Here is a 19245-nt window from a genome sequence, read left to right as displayed (position 1 = left end):
TCACACACTACAGATTGTTAAAATGAAGGACTTTTACCCTCCACAATCTCATGAAGCAGACAGTATTTAGTATAAGGTCTTATCCCCACCATCAGTTTTGTCTGTAGCCAAAGCTACCAAAGCAAAAGCAATGTACGGAGTATTTTGATGTGTTTTACTGCAGTATATGCTCAAAGTTTAAATGAAAATTAATTGGTAATTGTTTTAAAATTAGCTTACCTGGCTAACTAAATACATAAATCAGAGATAAACTGATTAGTTACTCACCCCTAAAAAATGTTCATATTTAGAAAAAATATTAAAAATATTATTATATTATGTTATATTATATATATTCCCCCAAAATTTGAAAACCATAATGATTGTTAGATTTTTTCAGTCTGCATACCGATAATTCAGTACTGCTTGGCATCACCAGTTACAGATGTAATTTCTTCAAGTTGAATCAGGAACCGACTATTCAAAGGAAAAAAATATATAAACAAGAGACCACCAACTGACTGACAATGGTTGATTTAGATAAATCGTGAATTGGGTTACTATGAAATATACATTAAAAACGTCTGCAATAACCCTTACTGCAGTCTCTTGTTTTGGAAAAGTAGACCTAACATTGTATTGATATGAATCAGGGGTCTGCACATCACCTGGGATTCCAATGCTGGACAACAGGTGAATGCATGGTTATGAAATTTCAAAAGACGTGACCTGAGTCAGAAGTAAAGATTGTGCTCGGCTGAGCTGTTTTCAGTGCCATTTGTCCTTTGGTCATTCACAAAAAATAAGAGCTATTGTTTGTTTGCCTGTCTGTCAGTAGAACAGCACAAAGAAAACCAGGCCGGGTTTCAGAAAACTTGCAAATCCAGATTATTTAAAAAAAAAAAAAAAAAAAGTGGAAATACAGCATTGTCCATGCGAGAGGACCGAGCTTTCCAGGGGACCTTCAAATTAGTTACTTAGGTTGTAAATGAGTTGGATTACACAAAATCTACAAAGCTAAATCTTATTAAATTTAGTGGAAACAATGGAAAAACAAACAATAGAAGAAACGTCTGGATTGGACACTGGCTTTGGTGGAGCCCTGCAATCTCCATGTATCCCCTACAACTATTTGAAACCCAAATCAAGAATATGTGGTTAAATATCAACATTATAATCTGATACACACTTTGCACATCACAACTGATGAACTGAAACCAATGTTTCCAACACGACTACTAAAGCATTAGTGTTTTACTTTACACTTTACTGTTTTGGAATATAATATAAAACGTTTATAGTAAATGAGCAATTAATATGCAGTCTGTTGAAGGAGTAAGACATAAGAGAATGATGCAGTTTTTCAAACTTACGCCTGGTGTTGTGAGTTCAACAGAGTTCACTTCTCTGTCTATAGTTTGCCTGAGGCTCCCATGCCGACTATTACGCAGTTTTATGTTAACGGACTCACTAGCGCCACTTTGGGAGAAGTGTAGTTCATATGAGTACGCGTGCAGTGCCTCGCGGGGGCGTTGGACATTGACGGCCTATTCAAACTACTAAGAGAGCGAGAGAGGAAAAAAAACACTGCTTTTGGTCTGGCAATGAGATAGGAAACTGGTCTGACCGGTGCGCACGCAGCAACTGAGGGATTGAATCGGGTGAAAACACCGAGACTTGAAGCAACACAGTGAGTTTCTGACCATGACAGTTGTGCATGAGGTCTGAACTAAACTTTAAGAGATTTACGATCAGGCATGTGACAGGAGGTAGATGAATGACGCCGCCTCTGATCTCACCACCAAACAGGTAGGTGTGTTAAGTTACACATTTACGCCTAAAAGAAAAAAAGAACAAGCAAAAGACGTGTGACAGCCAAAGAAAAACGTGATAACGGTTTTTACCTTTAGCGTACAAGCTTCTGGGAGAATTCAGGTCGAGGTCCCCGTTGAAAAGGGTGATAAAGTCAGAAAGCATCGCAATCCCTCCGATTTAGGAAACCGGACACCTTTGGTCACTCACACAGCGTCACAGCTGAGAAATAATGTCTGTCTGAAGACTAGAAAACTTAAAACTTCTGTTTAAAGGTGGTGGGAAAAGAGTTAGTGGCCCGAGTTTGGCGTTACTGTTGGCTAACTGTCTCTGTTGCCACTCAGCTGGTGAATCGCCCCTCGACCCGCCTACGACTCACGTTTGTTGTCAACGGCCGACAGGAGCTGCTCACGCGGGGAGCTACGCCCACACCCGTGACGTAACACGCACGAACCACGTCGGGATTGTGACATGTTGGTATTGAGTTCAAAACAGTCTTATTTTCCCTTAAACTTAATCCTTGTTTCTTAGAATTATTTTTAGATGATTTAAGAAAGGCTTTTTAGAAAATATATTCAGACTTTGAGTAGATTGTGAAACTAACATAAACATTAGGGGGAAAAAAGAAATTAAACTAACAGCAGTAGTTAGATTACAAATCAAGCACTAAACTGGCATTACACCAAACACTGTAGTGTGTAGTGAAGTAAAGACAAAAATGCATTGCACTAATATAACACAGCTTGAGTACAATACAGCAATAATAAAGATTTAACACTTTTAAAAGCAATCGTCTTCAGTGGCATTTAACTGAGTATTCAAGCAACAAGTCAATTAGCAGCTGGCAGCTTAAAAAATAATGATGTGTATGTTTCTTTGAACTTCAAGACAGTTTACCAAACAATTTAGATTACATACAGGGCATAGAACTGTATCTTGTTGACTGTAGATTGTAGCACTTAGCCTTTATGCAAACAGCTTGTCAAGTTTTGTTGTGAGTTTGGCCTTGCATGTGACCTACATTCTAAACATGAATATTATTTTCCTGCTTGCTTATTTTCAATAAACATAATATTTATGTCTGCTTTCTATTTTTCACGACAGTTCTACTGACATGTTTAAGATCAGGTAAATATCACCCATATAACAACACAAGAAGTGAATTGTTTTCCCTCTGATTCAAAGCAGTTTCAAGTTGAGCACGTTGATGCAAATGGATTCAGAAATATACAAAAGAAAAAACATATTTTGCAAGTTTAATATATAGAGCTATCCATTTATTAACAAATAATGCATCCTAAATACAATATCTCAATGCACGATGTAGGCATTGTACTTAGTGGCTATTACCTGCATATTGTGCAGCTTCTCATGCAATAGTGACAGATCTGCAGTGGTAGAGATAACCACTACTAATAAACTTTAAAGGACTAGTATTATGGCACAAAGCATCAACTTGGCAACAAAATTAAGCCAGGTACAGCAGGCTGGGGTTGTGACGTTAAACTAGGATAAACAAATCATATTTCATTAGGATCTGAAGAAGAAATGGTCAAGAGTTTGTTATTTGAAGCAGATGAAGTGTACCCCTCAGTTTGGCCATAATCCGCTTGCTTCTTACATTTGAGTCCAAACAAACTGCAGAGTTTCATCAACATCAGGTCCACAATTTCCTCCTCTTCTGATGGCTGTAAGAACAGAACGAATTAGCTTTAACTTAAATATCATACACTGACCTGAAGCTGATCTAATTTATTCTGTAACAAAGTTTATGCTTCATACAGACAGTGATCGAAGTTAGTTCCTGTCAAAATTAGATTCAACAACATTCAGACATTTCAGGCCTCATCGTGAATAAGTTACCTTGTGATGTTTTTGCTCCTGGCTGAATGCCACAAGAATCACAGAGATAAAGAGGTTCAGTACCACAAAGGTCATGAACACAATGCAGGAGCCGATGAAGAAAGCCCCAAGCACAGGATTATAGTTTAGAACCTGACGGATCAGAAGGAAGAAGTACACGTAAGAAGGATCAGCTGGTAATATCTGCTGCGGGACAGTTGTAATAGCCTCATACAAACCTCTTCATAGTTAAAAATACCAAGTTGCAAGCTGACAATCGTTTGTGCAGCATCAAGCAAAGTCCGATAAGAGTATAGCTTCCACCCATACATAAGGTTAGACTGAAAAAGAGAAAGGTAATCTATGTGTTAATAAGCACTTTCAAATGTGGTTTGTTTCACAAAATATAGATAAAGCAGGAAAATATGCAGGGACTCTAGAAAAATGTTAGTGCTAAGCGTGGGAAACTCCTCACAGCAATGGAGTAGGCCAGGAACATGATGGTCATGACCACCAGGAAGCCTGAAATATCAGTCCAAGCTCGCTGCAGAGTGGCTGTGATCATGTGCAGCTTTGGGTTAAGTCTCAGCAGGTGCCACAGTTTGACTGTAGCCAGCAGAACTAGAAAGGCAATTAGATACCCGAGCACTGCATCGGCCTGGGCTGTCTCATGAAAACTCGCAAATCTGGACACAGGCAGGAGATAAAAGGCACTTGTTTTTGTTAAAAAATAGTGGCTATTACCTGCGTAGTGTACGTTTTTAATACAGCACACAAATAATAATCAGTAAAAAATAATAAATTAATTCATTCTAAATAGATAATGTTAACATGATAAAAGAGAAAAGTATAATGCAGTGTAAATATGGCAGAGTAGGCAGAGCTTTTACAATTTTTGCAGTTTGAATCATTACAACATAGAGTTACATTGTGAAAAAAAACACACTGATTAGATTCAAGCTGATGTTAAAGCAAAATAAATTACCTTAAACTTTTCACAAGCATAAAATGTTCTTTGACATGCAGAAGGTAAAAAGGAAAGTCAGAACGCATGGGTTTTAAAAAGGAATTAGGCCAACCTTTTTTTATATGGAAGAAAAAAATTATCTGTTGTTGTGCAGGACAAAGCTATGCAGGAAATTCACACAATAAATGGAAAAAAAAGTGTTCATGTGTTTGTTTTATTGCTTACTGCTCTTTGTTATTCTGATAAAAAATCATGTCCCTCTTCCCCAGTAAAGTCCTCTTGATAAAGACAGAGAGTGCGCTCCAGCTGAGAAGTATAATCGCCAACTCAATCAGGTTCCATTTGCTCTTGAAATAAGCCCATTTTTGTGTCCTCATTAGCTTTCCCTGTCAACACAAGCAAAAGTCTGTGTCATGTTTTTAGCTGAGCAGCTTTATTATGCACTGTTCAAAGCAGTAAAGTTTTTCACCTGAACAAACATGTAATAGACGATAAAGAGAAAGTAGACAATTTCAGAAGCCATAACAAAGATGTGGAGGCCACCAGTGGACTGGTAAAGACGCACGCTCTGAAGCTCACTGCGGAACCGGAACGCTCCTGGTAGACAAACATTATGTAGATTACACATCTTATTGTACAGCTCATATTGGTGCATAAACTGTGCTTACCTATGGCTGTAGTCTCCAGCATGAGTGTGACAATGCAGAAGAGGTTTACATTTGCATTGTACACAGTGAATTCGACAAAGATTGCTCGTGTGTACATGTCAAACCAGGTGTTGTCATAAAGGTATTGAAGAATTCTATTGGCACATGGATAAAAATGTTGTTAATGTCATCTTGCCGTTTAAATTGATCAATTTCAGTAAGAAAAAATATATCTACCTAGTTGAGTTCTGTAAATCTGTGCCCAGATCCATCACAAATCCGCCTCCTCTGTAGAGCATCACTCCGCCCCAGATGGGGTAAGCCCTCAGTTTACTCTGAGACTTGTACACCCATGGACTGTGAGGGTTCAGTGATGTGTTACCACCCACAGATAGGCTCCAGCCTGGCCCATAGGAGCTCATTTCCTCCAGGTCCCAGGAGTATGGAGCATGACAGTCTGGCACTGACTGCCGCATGGAGCGAGGAACACGGCAGGAGTTTTTTTGCACCCTCACCTGGCGAAGACGGGCGTTACCCACCAGCTTTGAGTTTCCATCTGTAATGTATCCTGTGGCAAATATAAGATTAAAAGAACGCGTAAAATCATTTTTAGAGATATAAAAAAGTTAATTTCATATAGAGTTAGAAAAATCAATAAATCATCCTTAAACCAACCATAAAGTCTAATGCCAAATAATATTTGAAATAATTTTTTTGGTCAAAATTCAACAAGTGAATTAAAAGTACAACTATCTAATTTGCTGTATTCATTTGGAAACTGATCAAATATATAAAAACAGAAAAACATTGTAGTATATTTTGCTTTTTGTCATCAGCAGGCAAAAATGTGCACATTTGTGAGGCAGTTTTTTGACAATATAATTACAGAAAGATTACCTGGGTAATCTCCATAAAGGTTGCTCAGTAAAGTTGTGTTTGCCCAGTTGAACACATCCTGAATGCTCATGGTGTCAGAGATGCCTTTGCTGAAACTTTGTCGAATGTGACGGGTCAGAAAATAAGCGTTGGGGTCCCGCTGACCATATGCCACCAGAAGCAACACCCACATAAATCCCATGTAGGCTGCAGCACAAACAAATATTTTACATTAGCACTTCAAATTGCATTATATTCTCTGTTTTTACTGCTGATGTCTTACACAGTGGTCACTTAACCAAGAATCTCTCTGATGAGGGCAAAGACTTTTTGCTCTTTAATCGTGTTTCTCCGCATCCTCTCGATGTCAGTCGGAGGTGGTGGCTGATAGAAGCTGCATGTGCTGTCTCTTCTTGCTGCTCGCACCCCATCAGGATCACCTGAAATAGAAATTTTGCATTGATATTTGCTGTATTTTTTTATTTTTAAAAAAAGCAATGTAAAAAAAAACATGCCTGAATTTCTTAGGTTCTCGTCTATCTGAGGCTCTCCAAACTCCTCCTGGTCAACTTTTTTCAGAACCAGAGCAAAGAAAGCAGCAAATCCAAGAACCTTTGAAAAAAGATTTTTAAAGTTCGCAACCTCATTACTAGATCACATTATAGTATTTAATGTAAAACCTAGTGCTTTGAAAATACAAAAATTGTTAAATTAGATGTTTTTGTTCAGCGTTTTTGTACCATAGTTTTTAAATTTTTACTATATACACTCTAAGCTCTGTGATGCCTTCTAGAAAATGTTATACTAACATGTCTAGGATGAGATAATTTAAGACAAGCAGGACCGGACATTCTGCTTCCTTTGAAGCAGAACTAACTGCATGTTGAAACCTCAGAAAAAAGTGATCTGCAAATACAGAATAGCTTTGCAAAGTAATATTCCTAACAAACATTTTTAATGTAAGAAAATATAATTCTTCCATTTTTTCATAGCTGGAAATGAAATATTAGGTAAATATTTAGAAATCAGTTGGTAAATTTTTGTGATACTGTTTCATTCAGCCCTGTTTGTCATTTTGTACCTTCAGAGGTTGGGTAATAAAAAGACTCTCAAAGAAGGACACCACCATGGAGACAAGCCAATTTATAGAGCGGTCCTTCCCATAAGTCAGCCCATACATCATGGTGAAGTATCCTGATACACCACTGGTTGTAATCACCAGTGTCCACCCAATAAACACAAACCACCACGGCAGCCCTCCTTGGCAACACTTTTTGTGAGCGACATTGTTGAGGCTCTGTTCTGGACTGGGGCTGCGACTGAACTGATCTCCATCCAGGCTGGATGAGGACAGGTGGAACTCCAAATGTCTTTTCATTCCCTGAACTTGTTGCATAGCCCTGCTGTAGCTGTTGGGGTTTGGAAAACGGGAAGGTCCCAGCAGACCAAGCTCCTTCTCTACATGACGTAGTTGCTTGTACAGACACCGGCTATTGTTGGTCTTCTTCTGAAATTCATCTGATGTCTTCTCTGGGCTTCCCCACACACTGTTTTCTGTTCATGTAAATAGAAGTAGGAAGGATAAACCATGTATCTGTCTTTTATACACACACCCAAATGGAAACAGAATTATACAGAGTGCTGAAGAGAGCAGTTTACTATGAAGATTTACTGTACCTAAACTGAGAATCATAGCACAATCCCTCTTGGAGTTGCTGGTGTAGAAATCTCCAGCTGCTCGATTCTGCTGTTTAATGATGTCCTCCACCACAGACAGTAAAGTGTTGATGTCTGTCTGCTGACCAGGATGGAGCTCAAGATGTGGCAGCACACTCTTTGTAGCTTTAGAGAGTGACTGAGCAATCCTTTTAATGTCCTAATGTAAAATCATAAAGCTGTTTAGACATGAACTGACTTCACTATGTGTACTCAGGATGTCTGTTGCTTCACCTTGATCACAGTGTCTGGAGTGATGTCCTTCACTTCCTTATGAGGGGATGAAGTTTGTGAGGGGGAAACTCTAACAGTGTTGCCCTGTTTTGATCCATCTGTTTTGGCAGTTTTCTCTCGAGGGCGAGTGTTTCTGAAGATGCTCACAATAAGGAGATTGATGGGAAACATGATGATCGAACTTTGAATTCCAACCATAACCTGTTGCCATGTGAATTCAATGTGACCTATAAGGTAAAGACTTTATGAATTTGGTGAAAACTGTAATTTTAATACTTTCAAAACCTGTCATTTGCTGGTAGAGATTGCCAACAAAACATTTTTGTCTCCCTGTAAGTAAATTTCTGCAAACCAATAATAATTACATAGTTTCTGCACATATTTAGGAAAAAATTATAGATTGATAATACACAAATAATCATCTATTTACACTTTGATTTACCAAATTAAACATTTTAATCCTAATAACTCATACTGCTACCTACCTAAGTCCATAGTTTGCTCAGAGGGGTCAATGGGAATGCCCCAAAACATAATGCTTGTTAGCATGGTGCACAGCAGAAGGGAGAAACAGCAGGATACTCGCTGCACACGTGTGAAAGTGCTGCAGGGAGGTCGACTAATGACAGAAAACCAGATGTGGCCATCTCGGAAATCCTTGGCTGTCTTCATGAAGAACAAGTTACTAAAAAATAAATTTCAATTTAACACAAAACAGGCAATAACTGAAAGGTATTTTAAATTAATTTGTCGTGTGGACAGTGACTATGGCAGGTCTCACCTAAATCTCTTCAAATCAGTCTCTGTGGCTACAAGGAAGACCTTGTCAAGAGTGCACTCTGCCACATCTACAGCCAGCCAGGAGTTACACAGGAAGTGCCATTTCTGACCAGTTTCCAGATCCTGCACCATCACTTTATTGACATACCTGTACATGGAATGAATAATTGTACACATGATACTTTATTAAACTCAAGCTTAGCCTCAGCATTTTGCCCTCTCACCATGCAGGGTGTTTTCCGGAGTTGTCGTGCCACAGTCTTATTCTCTGCAGATCTCCAAGAGAAAAGTGAGTGGTCAGCAGAAACATGTCTACCCCGCCCCTCTCAAACACAGGCTTTTCAGGGTCTGTCAGGTGGTGAGGCTCACTTTCTCCCTCTGTTCCTGTCAGAGTTATGGTTACCTAAAACAGTAGTGGTCAATCAGGATGGAGAGAAATGAGACGTTTGGAAGCTTTCAACAGCAGCTGAACAATTTGCAGCTGGCAAATGAAATAGTTTCACTGACCTGAGAGGAAGTGGCTGCACCATGCCTGTGGCCTGTGCTAATGGTCAGCATGTAACGATACTCTGCCAATGGGTGATTGTCCTCAAGAACTGTTATCTTGACCTGCAAGCAAACAGAAAGACATTAAAATGACTGAATATTTTGAAGTGATGCATACTTGCAAAAATTGCCACCAGAGTCAATACACAGAAGTCTAATAGTCAATGGAGAAGATATGTAAAATTTTCATGATGAATCAATAATTAAAGTTTCAATATTGTACAAAACAACAGGAACAAAGACCATTATCAAAACCAGAAATTTAATGCACTGTAAAAGACTGAGAATGACCTTGGCTAAATCTTGGATGTCTTTCCTGCGTGCCCACACAACCACCAGCAGATAAGCAGCAAAAATTGCTCCAACAAAGCACACCACCACAGGATTGTTGGCAAATGTAGCGAAAAGTTCAGCAGTGCGGGAAACATCCACCAAGTTTGGCATGACAAAAAAGGAACTGCCAAAGAAAGTGAGGTGGTTACAGAGGCACTGAGTGACCAAAGGTGTGGTGAGTGGTCCAACCTGCAGCAAATCAGAAAAATGAGTAATCAAATATCCCAACTCATAGATGTATTAATACCATCATTGTAAATGTTTATATTTCTTATCACCCTGCAGCCATCTTCACTCCAAGATGATGTGGTTTCATTCCAGTATTTGCACTGAGCAGCAATAGACGTGACAGCAACAGTGGCATTGATGGATTTGATGCCTGGCTCTACAATTGGTTTTACTACAAGATAGTGCACTCCAACATCTCCTGTACGATCTTTAGGACTCAGCACCCAGGTAAATTTCTCCTCTGTGTCAAAATGCCAAACATGATAAAATATTAAAACACAAAAAAAGATCTGAATGAAGCAAATTGCATTACTGTGATACTGATGGAGAGTGTTCTTTTGTCTTGATTGTAGATAGATGTTGGCCACTACAGGATTGAGATTTTTTAGTTATTTGGCACATTATTTACTTTTGGTTTTACTGTATGTGCTTATTATGTGTTGAGTTTCTGTTGAATAAGTAAAAACTGTAATGCAGACTAACAGATATGTTGACCTTTTTAGTTCAAAAAAGGTTTTTGCACATAAGAAAAATGTAAATTTCTTGAAATGCATTCATACATTTACAACAAAACCAAATCTTTTACCTTCATTAGTGTTCTCTAGAGGGATTACAGTCTTGGCTACATAGCTCTCAGCATTGGGATAATCTTGATATCCCAGGAATACCATAAAAGAAATGTCTTCCGATGGCTCCATTTTCAGCACCAGCGTCACATCTGATGACGGTACGTCAATCATTAGTGTGCTGAAATTGGCAAGATCAAGGACTGTACTGCTCTCTTGCCCAGCATTAAGTCGAGGAAGAAGAATCTGAAAAGAAAATCTGTTAATTTGGAAAACAGTATCCAAAGTATCCAGGAATGGCCAAAAAAGTGTGAGATTTTTACTTCAATTTCTTCCGGCAAGTTCTCAACAGGTATGATTGTGCCGTTTAGTCTAGTGAGAGAAAGAGATCCCACAGTTCCTGTGATGTTTTCCTCCTTCCAAGAATATGGATTCTTCTCTAAACTCATCATCTAGAAGAAAGATGTGGATTAATTATGTAAAAAAAAATCAAGAGAATTTTAGATTTCATTGGGACTCAATAACATTAGAAGTAGCAGACAAGTCTAGACATTTTAGTTTCTGCTTCTGTTTTTAAAGTTTCAATTATTTGTTTGTGTTTGTGTTGTTCTTTTGGTTGCTCCCTTGTGCAGGGGTCACCACAGCAAGCAAACTAGCTTAATTTAATTTATGCATATATAAATAAGAAAAAAAGTCACAAGATATCATTTTAACTGGATCAGCAAGTTTATGATTATATTTGGCATAAGAAGAAAAATATTTGTATCTTAAAACTAAAAGTGAAATCTAAGAATGCACAAATCAAATTTATGGACATTATACAATACAATTTGGAGCACTGTCAAAAAAAAGCTTTCTGTACAATGAAATGTTGTTTCTCAGGTTGTGTTTTCCTTTATAAAATTAAATGTTTATTACTCTGACATCCACTGGCTCGTCTGAAGAGACAACTCCAGCAGGAAGTGAAGGAAATGAAAATCTGGTGGAGCTTTTCTTCTGGACATTTATCTGTTGCATTTGCATGTCTTCTGAAGTCATTCTGCAGGAGACGGAATCAGAGCAAATTCAGAAAAAAAGCTTACATTATTTTCAGCCTTACATTCTACTAAGTGTCATTAATACCTTACCTGTTAACATACACACTGATCTGACCCGAATCAATAATGGCAGGTTGGCCATCCACCTTTTTATTATTCAGTAAAGCACTCTGAATGTTGTTGATCCCAGTCAGGAGAAAATCTGAGACTTTTTTCTGAGGAGAACATATTACAAAATATTTGTCCGGTGCCACAGAAAATAGAGGAAGGGCATGCAGCTTGATCATTAAAGTTTTGTTTGTACATTTGATGAAACATTCAAAATATTACTGGCTGCTTCAACTATTGGTGTGGCTGCGTGCACAACATCTTCATCTTCCCGGCTGAGCTGATTGACACTTATCGTCTTGAGGGAGGAGCTGAGGTTTACTAACAAAGAGCCTGCTTCTTCCTGAGGAGAAAATAATAACAACAATTAAACAAACAAAAAAAAATTGCAGTTGATCTGTATCCAACTTACTGATGAGCCTGAACAACACCAGGAGAAAATGGCAGTTGGTAATATTTTGGTCTTCTTTTTCTTTTGTTACAACAGATTGTATTATTGAGTCAAATTCATCCAATACTGGTGGTGTTGTATTCATAGAAATCTGTTGTAACACTTGCAGAGTTCATAGACTTCACTTTTATACTGTTAATCTTTTTTTTGGTCCTTGTCCAGTTTGCACATAAGTCAGAATTAATAAAAGGTTTTTGCTTTTGCACTTGGGATGGATTTCTTTCTGTCTCCAAAGCCCACTCAAATGTGATGAAAAGAGAATCTTAGTATGCATTTTCCTCTGACTGACTTCAGTTGCACAAATTTTGATATTTCAGGTTTCTGGTTATTTGGAAGTTATTTAAATGACTTGGAGGTAAGTATGGCTGGTTGTAGATGTTTTAATGTAATTATAAGACCCATTTTTGAGCTGTAAAACTCTATTCTAAGAACAATTTAAAGAATATTTATTGTATTTTGTATTTTTTTTTTTTTTTTGGGGGGGGGGGTTATATTGTGTGTTCCTGTAATCTGGTCCTTGAAAAATACATTACTGATTGCTGATTGTGTTTTAAAATATTTTTTTCCAAATAGACACCATCATGGTAACAGAAAATATTGTATTTCTGATAGTAGTCTACCGTACTTGAGCAGCAGGACTGAGCTCATCTGAGATCTGTGTAAGTCCAGCCACAGCCGCGGCTGTCACTTGCACTTCCTGGGTTGTGTTGCTGGGGGAATCCATTAAAACCACTGTCATTTTGGTTAACATCTGCTCTCTGAGCTGAAATACAAAAAATAGTCTTGATTAAAATCACAATTGTCTGTGCTTCCTCCACAGACCAAACTGTCTAGTTTAAGTTGTGTTCACTTACCTTTGACCTGTCTTCCTTCTGATCTTGACCAGCCTCTAAATTTAGCATATCAGAAACTGAAGTGAATATTTGTCCAAGTCTCTCACCAGAAAGCAGGCCTTGCTGCTCTAAATGACTCACAGTCTCTTCCACTGCAGACTGCAGAGTTTTTATGGAGGTGCTGGAGTTACTTTTTCGTACCTTGTCAAAGATAAACGCTTTTAATCAGTATTTTTGATCAAGAAGATTGATTTCTGTAATTGGCTTATTATCTTATACATAATAAGTAGAAGACATCAGACCTGGGTGTCAACAGTGGTAGTAGCTGTTATATTCTTATTTTTCACAGTCACCACCACAGACAAGCTGTAATTGTTGGTCTCATCTCCCAGAGGTAGGAAGACTGAATTCACCTCATTTGTGTTACTGCACTGAAGATGTTTACCTTAAATACAAAAGAAGTGCTGCATTTAAATCACGGTTATTCTTGCTGTTTTAACTAAAACAACTTTGCTATCTACATTCTAAATGCCAATTGATGCTTAGAACACTCATAAGTTAGCTTTGCAACACACAGTCGACAACTGTAGTGATAGTGAAACATATTGTCACCTGTGTTGGTTTTGAAACAGTAAAGACAGTCAGTAGAGCAGAAAGCTGCTGCCTTGCAGGCAATTTCAAAAGCATCAAGCACAGTTCCTGAGGATGGAGAGATGCTACATGACAGAGCGTCTGGAGCGTCAGCTGTCAGTGGTTCTTCAGGACCTGGTATTGGAATGCTGTACTTGACAAAGCCAGGCACCGTCTTGCCTATGCAAATAAAATTTGAATTCAGTAAATCTTTAAAAGACAAAACATTGGAAAATAGGAAGGATCGAATGTACTGCTATGCATCAATAAAAAAGAGAACTTTATGTCTGACTGTAGTTTAAAAACGCACCATAAGCAATCACGCTGATGTTGTGCTGCATGGTCCTTGAAATGTTCAGATGTTGGCTGTGAACAGGATATTCAGTGTTCCCACGCTGCCTCTCAATAGGTGGCCTTCTTGCTGCTTTGGAATAACAGTCACTGAGGTCACCCTAAGAAAAAAAAATCACTTAACATTTATTTAACCCAGAAATCTAACACAGATGTTTATATATATATATATTTAAAGTTCTTTTAGACTTACTGTCAAAGGTTTGGGGTCTTCAATAAACCAAACTACATCTGGGCATGTTGTTACACACCTGAGGCTTAGTTTTGCATGGTCGCTCACATTTAATGAAGCACAATTATCACAGCTGCAAGAATAAAATTATTTAGTATGTTTTATGATGATTAAAAAAAATACACAAATTTTAAGATTTATTTATTTTCATTGAGAAATTAAGAATGTGTTAAAGTGTTAAAGCAAATTCTTGATGCATTTTCTTTTACCTGATGTTGACATTTGTAAATTCATTTGAAGGCGTAACGGTAATGCACTTTGAAGCTGAAGCAAGAATGATCCATTTTCTAAACCAAGTTCTTTTTCTCACAGTTAAAGTGTATTCAAGCATTTCAAATGGATCTGGAAGGCAGTCTTTTTCAATAACGTGAGTTTCATCCTTTGTTATGTTCCTGCATGAGCAGTTACCTTCTGCACAGACAAAACAAAGACAGAGGCATTAGCCCTGCAACAATAAAGACATATGGTACTCTTGGTGTACAGAGGAAAAAAAACATGAACTGAATTTTTAAAACTAAATGTTTTATTGATCCAAAGTATACATTAGTGTCTAGATGATCTAGGTAATATGTGCTTTCACACATAAACATAAACATGACATCCTGGTTCCAAATACCTGCATGCAGTGAGCCTTTTAGAAACCAGAGTGTGCTTTCTGATTTGCATTGATAAAAACAAAACAAAACAAAACTAATCTGGGCATGTAAACAGTTTAAACAGCTTTCTGACCATCATTGGTCATGCTGCTGTTGACAAAACAAGCAGTGAGGATCTACTTCCTGTGCAGAAATTTGGACTTAAAATGTTTCCTTTATCTTAAATTGCTTTAATTGCAGTCACTTGTGTATAAACTATAATGACAGTGGTGACTAACTACAGCTAATGGTGTGTAAATGGCTGTTTAACTTACTACATTTCCATTCAAAGTCAAGTCCCTTTTTGCTGTGCAATGAATCGGCTCCAGGTACCGTCAGTGTGACACTCTGAGTCCGATCGACCAAAGTGTCAGGGGAAGCAATTATTTTCAAGTCTGTAGAGCTGTCAGCAGTCATGTTATCTTTCTGCAGACAAAAACAAAACTGTTTCATCGTTGCAGCAGACATAATTTACTGGTACACATTAGTGATACTTACTGTGTTTCCATCTTGGCTCCCTGAGGAGTCCGAGTAATTCTGACAAGCCTGAAGTATCTTCTCCAAGTCCACATCCACATGAGAGCTTGAAAAGGCATTCACAGCTTGTACTTTCACCGACAAAAGTCCTGTTTCAGAAAGGTTTCAAACATTTCAGCGCGTATATTTAAAACTAGGAGTAACTGTTTAGTTTGTATAAGAGTAGTCATCTTTAAGTACCTTCAAGTGGGCTGGAGAACGTATAAGTTTGCAAGCTGTTATTAAACATGTCTCTGGTTTCTGTCAGTGTGTCCCTGACTCCAGTGAGATTAAAGAGCAGCTCCACCGGGGCTCCTTGCTCCAGTGAGACTCCAATTATGAGATCGGTGGAGTCTGGACACGCATCCACCTCTGCTCTCACAGAAGCCTGCAGGCCATTAACAGTCTCCAGCAGACACAGCACCAGATCAGAGGACACGCTGTGGGTTGTGACCCTGTTTGATGCAGCTATGGTCAAGTTATGGCAGCCCACTCCAAGCTTCTGCACCACACTTTCACTCAGTGTGATGTTGTGAGGTGTGACCCCCTTGTCCACTGAGCTATTTGCAATCACATTGTCGTTGTGATGAATTGTGTAGGAAACATTTATACCTATTGGCCAAAAAATGGAAATTAAATCAGTTTGCTCTGAGTCAGAAACCTTACTGAATCTAATAAAGGATGACTCACCTGCCTCCACCTCCAGCTGAATCTGAACAGGCGAGCTATAAAGTGCATTGCATTTAGCACCATCTGTTGCCACATCCTTGCCATAGCATTTGATCGCTCTGAACTCTCCAACAGGCTCCTGAATTGTTATTACGCTCTGAGCTGAGACGTGCCAATCACTGGTGGTGCATTCCACCCCAACCCTGAAAACACCAGGCTGCTGGAATTGGTGGATAATGCTGGACTCCAGTCTGTAACAAGGAATAACATGAATGATCATGACTTTGATTATCAAAATGAACATCAAATAATACATATGGCTGTTTTTTTTCCTGTATTTTTACTTAAAATTTTTAAAACTCCTCTCTAGCTATTTACATTCATTTCTTTTTCTGATAATTTACTAGATATTTCAGAAATTGTATCACACATGACTGATAAAATTAAACCAGTTGCTTAATCTGAATTTGAACAGCATTTTTTAACAGTTACTGAACTAAAATAGGGAAAAAGAAAATGGGTAATGTTTTGCAAAGCACAATCTGCAGTTTGAAGTTAGAGTCTTATATCCTTTGAAGCCTGGGTAATTACATTTTAAAGCCTGCCCAGAGAAAACTAACACAAACACATAAAGTTCAAGATGAGTGTTGTATGGTTAAAAGCCTTACTCACTCTGCTGGGGTGTATGGATCAATATTGTGACCGTCTCCGGTATTCACAGCACATGTTAGATTTCCGTGAAATGGATGAAGGAGCCACTTCAAAGTGATGGTGACATTTTCAGAGACAGATGCCAGTTTAGTCATCAGTAAGTGAAGTCCTGAAAAAGAAAACATATCAGTAAATTAGACTCTCTTAGAAATAAAACCCCATTTTTTTTTTCAAACATATTCAACACACATGGACTGAAGGAGCACTTTTATTTTGTTGCCCATTAAGTAAAGATTGATGCATATCATGCAAAGTAAATAAGAAAAAAGAAATTTGGTTACAAAGTAACACACAACACATACAGTGCATTTAATGTATATATTGTTATAGGACAAAAATTTAATTTTTCATAAATTTCCACAGTAAATGTAAAGAAATGTGCATGTTGTGTATCTGACCGTCTTTACAGCGGTACTCTACAAACAAATAACTTCCCAGCAGAGGACAGGGGTCTCTGAAGGAGCGCCGGTCCAGTGGAGCCTGGCAGGCCTGCAGTCCACGGCAATGAGCTGAAATAACCAATCCAGAGGGTCAAGCACATGACATTGAAATATTTTAGTAGTTGTATAAAGCTTGTTTTCATTTGAAGTTCATGAAGTATTTCTAATATTTCCTTAAATTTCTATTGCAAGTTTTTAAAGAGCTTTTTGTATATTGAACAATGAGAAACATTAGCTATTTACTTTGTAACTCTATAACTCCTCTTGTGTTACAGCCATAACAATTTGTACCTAAAATGTTCCTACAGAATTTAGAAATTTGCTTTGAAATACATGTAGCATCAATCAAACTGTAGATGCATTTATCGCCCTGTAAATATGGCATGACCATTTCTAGTACAAATTTTTATAATAAAAATGATTTAAAAATAAATATTTTTATGATCTGTCACACCTGTTACAGAATCGACCACATTAATCCAGCTACATTCCTCCTGGGATGACGTGGGTAAGGCTTCGAGGTGCGATCGGCAGTAGTGAATTGTTTTTCGCCCAAAGGAAGCATCTTCAACCTCAATGACCTGACCAGAACCACACTGCATTGTGGCATTTTGGCCTTCGCATGCAATTGCTTTTCCAAAATCTGGAAATTAAAAGAAAATTTAGAAAAATCCAGAACCGTAAGAAGGAAATACAACATACTCAACTGATTTATTAAGGGCCTGCATACCAAACTGGCACACAAAGTTGAGTTCTTGGTTGCAGTTGTCTGTGGCCATCCACTGGAAGTCTGTCTGTTTCAGGATAAGTCCACAAGTTGCCTTGTCATCTGGGAGGTTTACCCAATTATTATATCTGACATCTGAACCATCCAACCATGCAAGGGAACCTGGGAATACAGAATCAAATTACATCAATTTTTCATTAAAACTGCATATTGAATACTTTTGAGTTTGATGCAAATTGTAATGCTGCTTTCATTTTAACTTGAGAGAAGTGGAAAAACAAATCTTGGAAAAGGGGTAGTTAAATGATAGAAAAAAAATTATGAAGGGAAATAAAGGTACATATATAAATCGAGCCACTAGAAACCTGCCCTGCGAAAAGACTAATAAATTAGGAATTATCTCTCATTTCACCTGTTGCTTGAGATAACCAAGTGTCAGAAACAAACACTTCACAGGTCTTTATGGTGCATAAGTAAGCTGTCAGCTGAGATAACAGCAACTGCATTGATACAGTTTTAAATTTATAGGTTCCACTATTAAGTGTAATAATAGATCACAGATAGATTTGTTGTTCTCATTTTCAACAAAGCTCTTGAGATATGAAACACTGATGGTGAAAATGAACTGTTTTTTTTTTTTTTTTAAAAAACACTTATCTCTTAACTTGGCTTTATAACATAAATCAATTGCATGGTATCCCCTTAAAGATTTTCTTGAAGTTTCACGCTCGTTTGTCCCCTCACCCTCTGTGGCAGCAATGTCCAGCGTGAGGTTTGGAGCTGCAGGTGCCAGTCCAAGCCACCAGTCCTTCTGCGGCTCCAGGTGTGTCTGAAGGAACTGCTGCGCTTCATCATTCAGGATGAAGACTAGGTGTCCTCCACCTCGCTCACACCACGCCTGTGCTCTCAGAAAGGATAACCGTAGACCCACCACCTCATAGCACGCTCCATCAAAGGCCTTCTGGTGATCTGGGCATAATAAACCATCTGCATCCTCCTCAGCATAACATCTCCAGCTAAGGAGGAAAACCATCAACGTAAACCTGACTCTGTCCATCTCTGTGCTCTGATCTGATGCTCTGGAAGCATCTTGTCTTTAAAGGCTACTGACGTCAGCAACTCTGACAGAGAACACTGCTCATCTTTGACATCTGACCATAATTTTTGAGCACAAACAAAGGTCAGACGTTTAGTAAAAAGACTTCAGAGCCAATTGTCAACAACCAGTGATTGCTCCTCTGCCTCTGTTACTGCCAGGTTCCACAACCTGCAGAGGGAGATAAGCTTCTCATTCAGAGCTCTTCCTACCATGAATATATCAAGGTCATTAATAACCAGACCAACGGTTTTAAATAGAACTAATCCTAATGTTTAAAATT

General features: G+C 38.2%; 2 protein-coding genes and 1 long non-coding RNA gene across 8 annotated transcripts in view; 1 reads left to right on the top strand and 2 right to left on the bottom strand.

Annotated features, from left to right (window-relative positions):
* Positions 1-2154, bottom strand: part of nfat5b (nuclear factor of activated T cells 5b) — a 33532-nt gene extending 31378 nt beyond the window's left edge. For 3 of the 6 annotated variants that reach the window (XM_037979668.1, XM_037979669.1, XM_037979670.1), the window contains exon 1: positions 1884-2153. Coding sequence is in view for 2 of the 6 variants with exons in the window: in XM_037979666.1 (XP_037835594.1) it covers positions 1884-1956 (73 nt within the window). In the remaining 4 variants the exon portion in view is untranslated. Of the gene's footprint in view, positions 1-1883 lie in introns of all 6 variants that reach the window. The other 3 variants (XM_037979671.1, XM_037979667.1, XM_037979666.1) reach the window with 2 other exon arrangements.
* On the top strand, positions 1481-2870 carry LOC112449818. The gene is made up of 2 exons (XR_005234076.1): positions 1481-1788; positions 2136-2870. It is a non-coding gene; the product is annotated as an uncharacterized LOC112449818 (long non-coding RNA).
* Positions 2871-3123: 253 nt separating this feature from the next.
* On the bottom strand, positions 3124-18923 carry pkd1l2a (polycystic kidney disease 1 like 2a). Its single transcript, XM_017441364.3, has 41 exons — positions 18611-18923; positions 17870-18028; positions 17594-17782; positions 17098-17208; positions 16661-16808; positions 16010-16239; positions 15521-15931; positions 15302-15429; positions 15079-15229; positions 14378-14579; positions 14130-14241; positions 13896-14037; positions 13568-13765; positions 13258-13400; positions 12977-13156; positions 12748-12885; positions 11868-12014; positions 11654-11778; positions 11445-11565; positions 10850-10978; positions 10547-10772; positions 10011-10201; positions 9691-9921; positions 9361-9462; positions 9078-9256; positions 8855-9001; positions 8559-8758; positions 8074-8300; positions 7801-7999; positions 7205-7677; positions 6639-6735; positions 6423-6563; positions 6145-6330; positions 5485-5815; positions 5269-5402; positions 5070-5197; positions 4826-4986; positions 4109-4319; positions 3873-3974; positions 3655-3786; positions 3124-3479 (listed from the first exon to the last, which is right to left on the bottom strand). The coding sequence occupies exons 1-41, from the start codon at positions 18921-18923 to the stop codon at positions 3312-3314; spliced, it is 7443 nt and encodes a 2480-aa protein (XP_017296853.3). The 3' UTR covers positions 3124-3311.
* Positions 18924-19245: the final 322 nt, after the last annotated feature.

This window comes from Kryptolebias marmoratus, linkage group LG15, assembly GCF_001649575.2.
Source record: "Kryptolebias marmoratus isolate JLee-2015 linkage group LG15, ASM164957v2, whole genome shotgun sequence".
NCBI lineage: Eukaryota > Metazoa > Chordata > Actinopteri > Cyprinodontiformes > Rivulidae > Kryptolebias > Kryptolebias marmoratus.
Note: the sequence above shows the minus strand (reverse complement) of the source record. Positions and strands in the feature narration are given on the sequence as shown.

Bases quoted from the DNA above. Each gene is read 5' to 3' on its own strand.
- pkd1l2a (XM_017441364.3), bottom strand. From the start codon at position 18,923: ATGGACAGAGTCAGGTTTACGTTGATGGTTTTCCTCCTTAGCTGGAGA. The intron at 16,809-17,097 runs GTCAGATACACA...TTTCTTTTTCAG, and splicing joins AGAGTACCGCTGTAAAGACG to GACTTCACTTACTGATGACT. The intron at 6,564-6,638 runs GCATGTTTTTTT...TTTCTATTTCAG, and splicing joins CGAGAACCTAAGAAATTCAG to GTGATCCTGATGGGGTGCGA.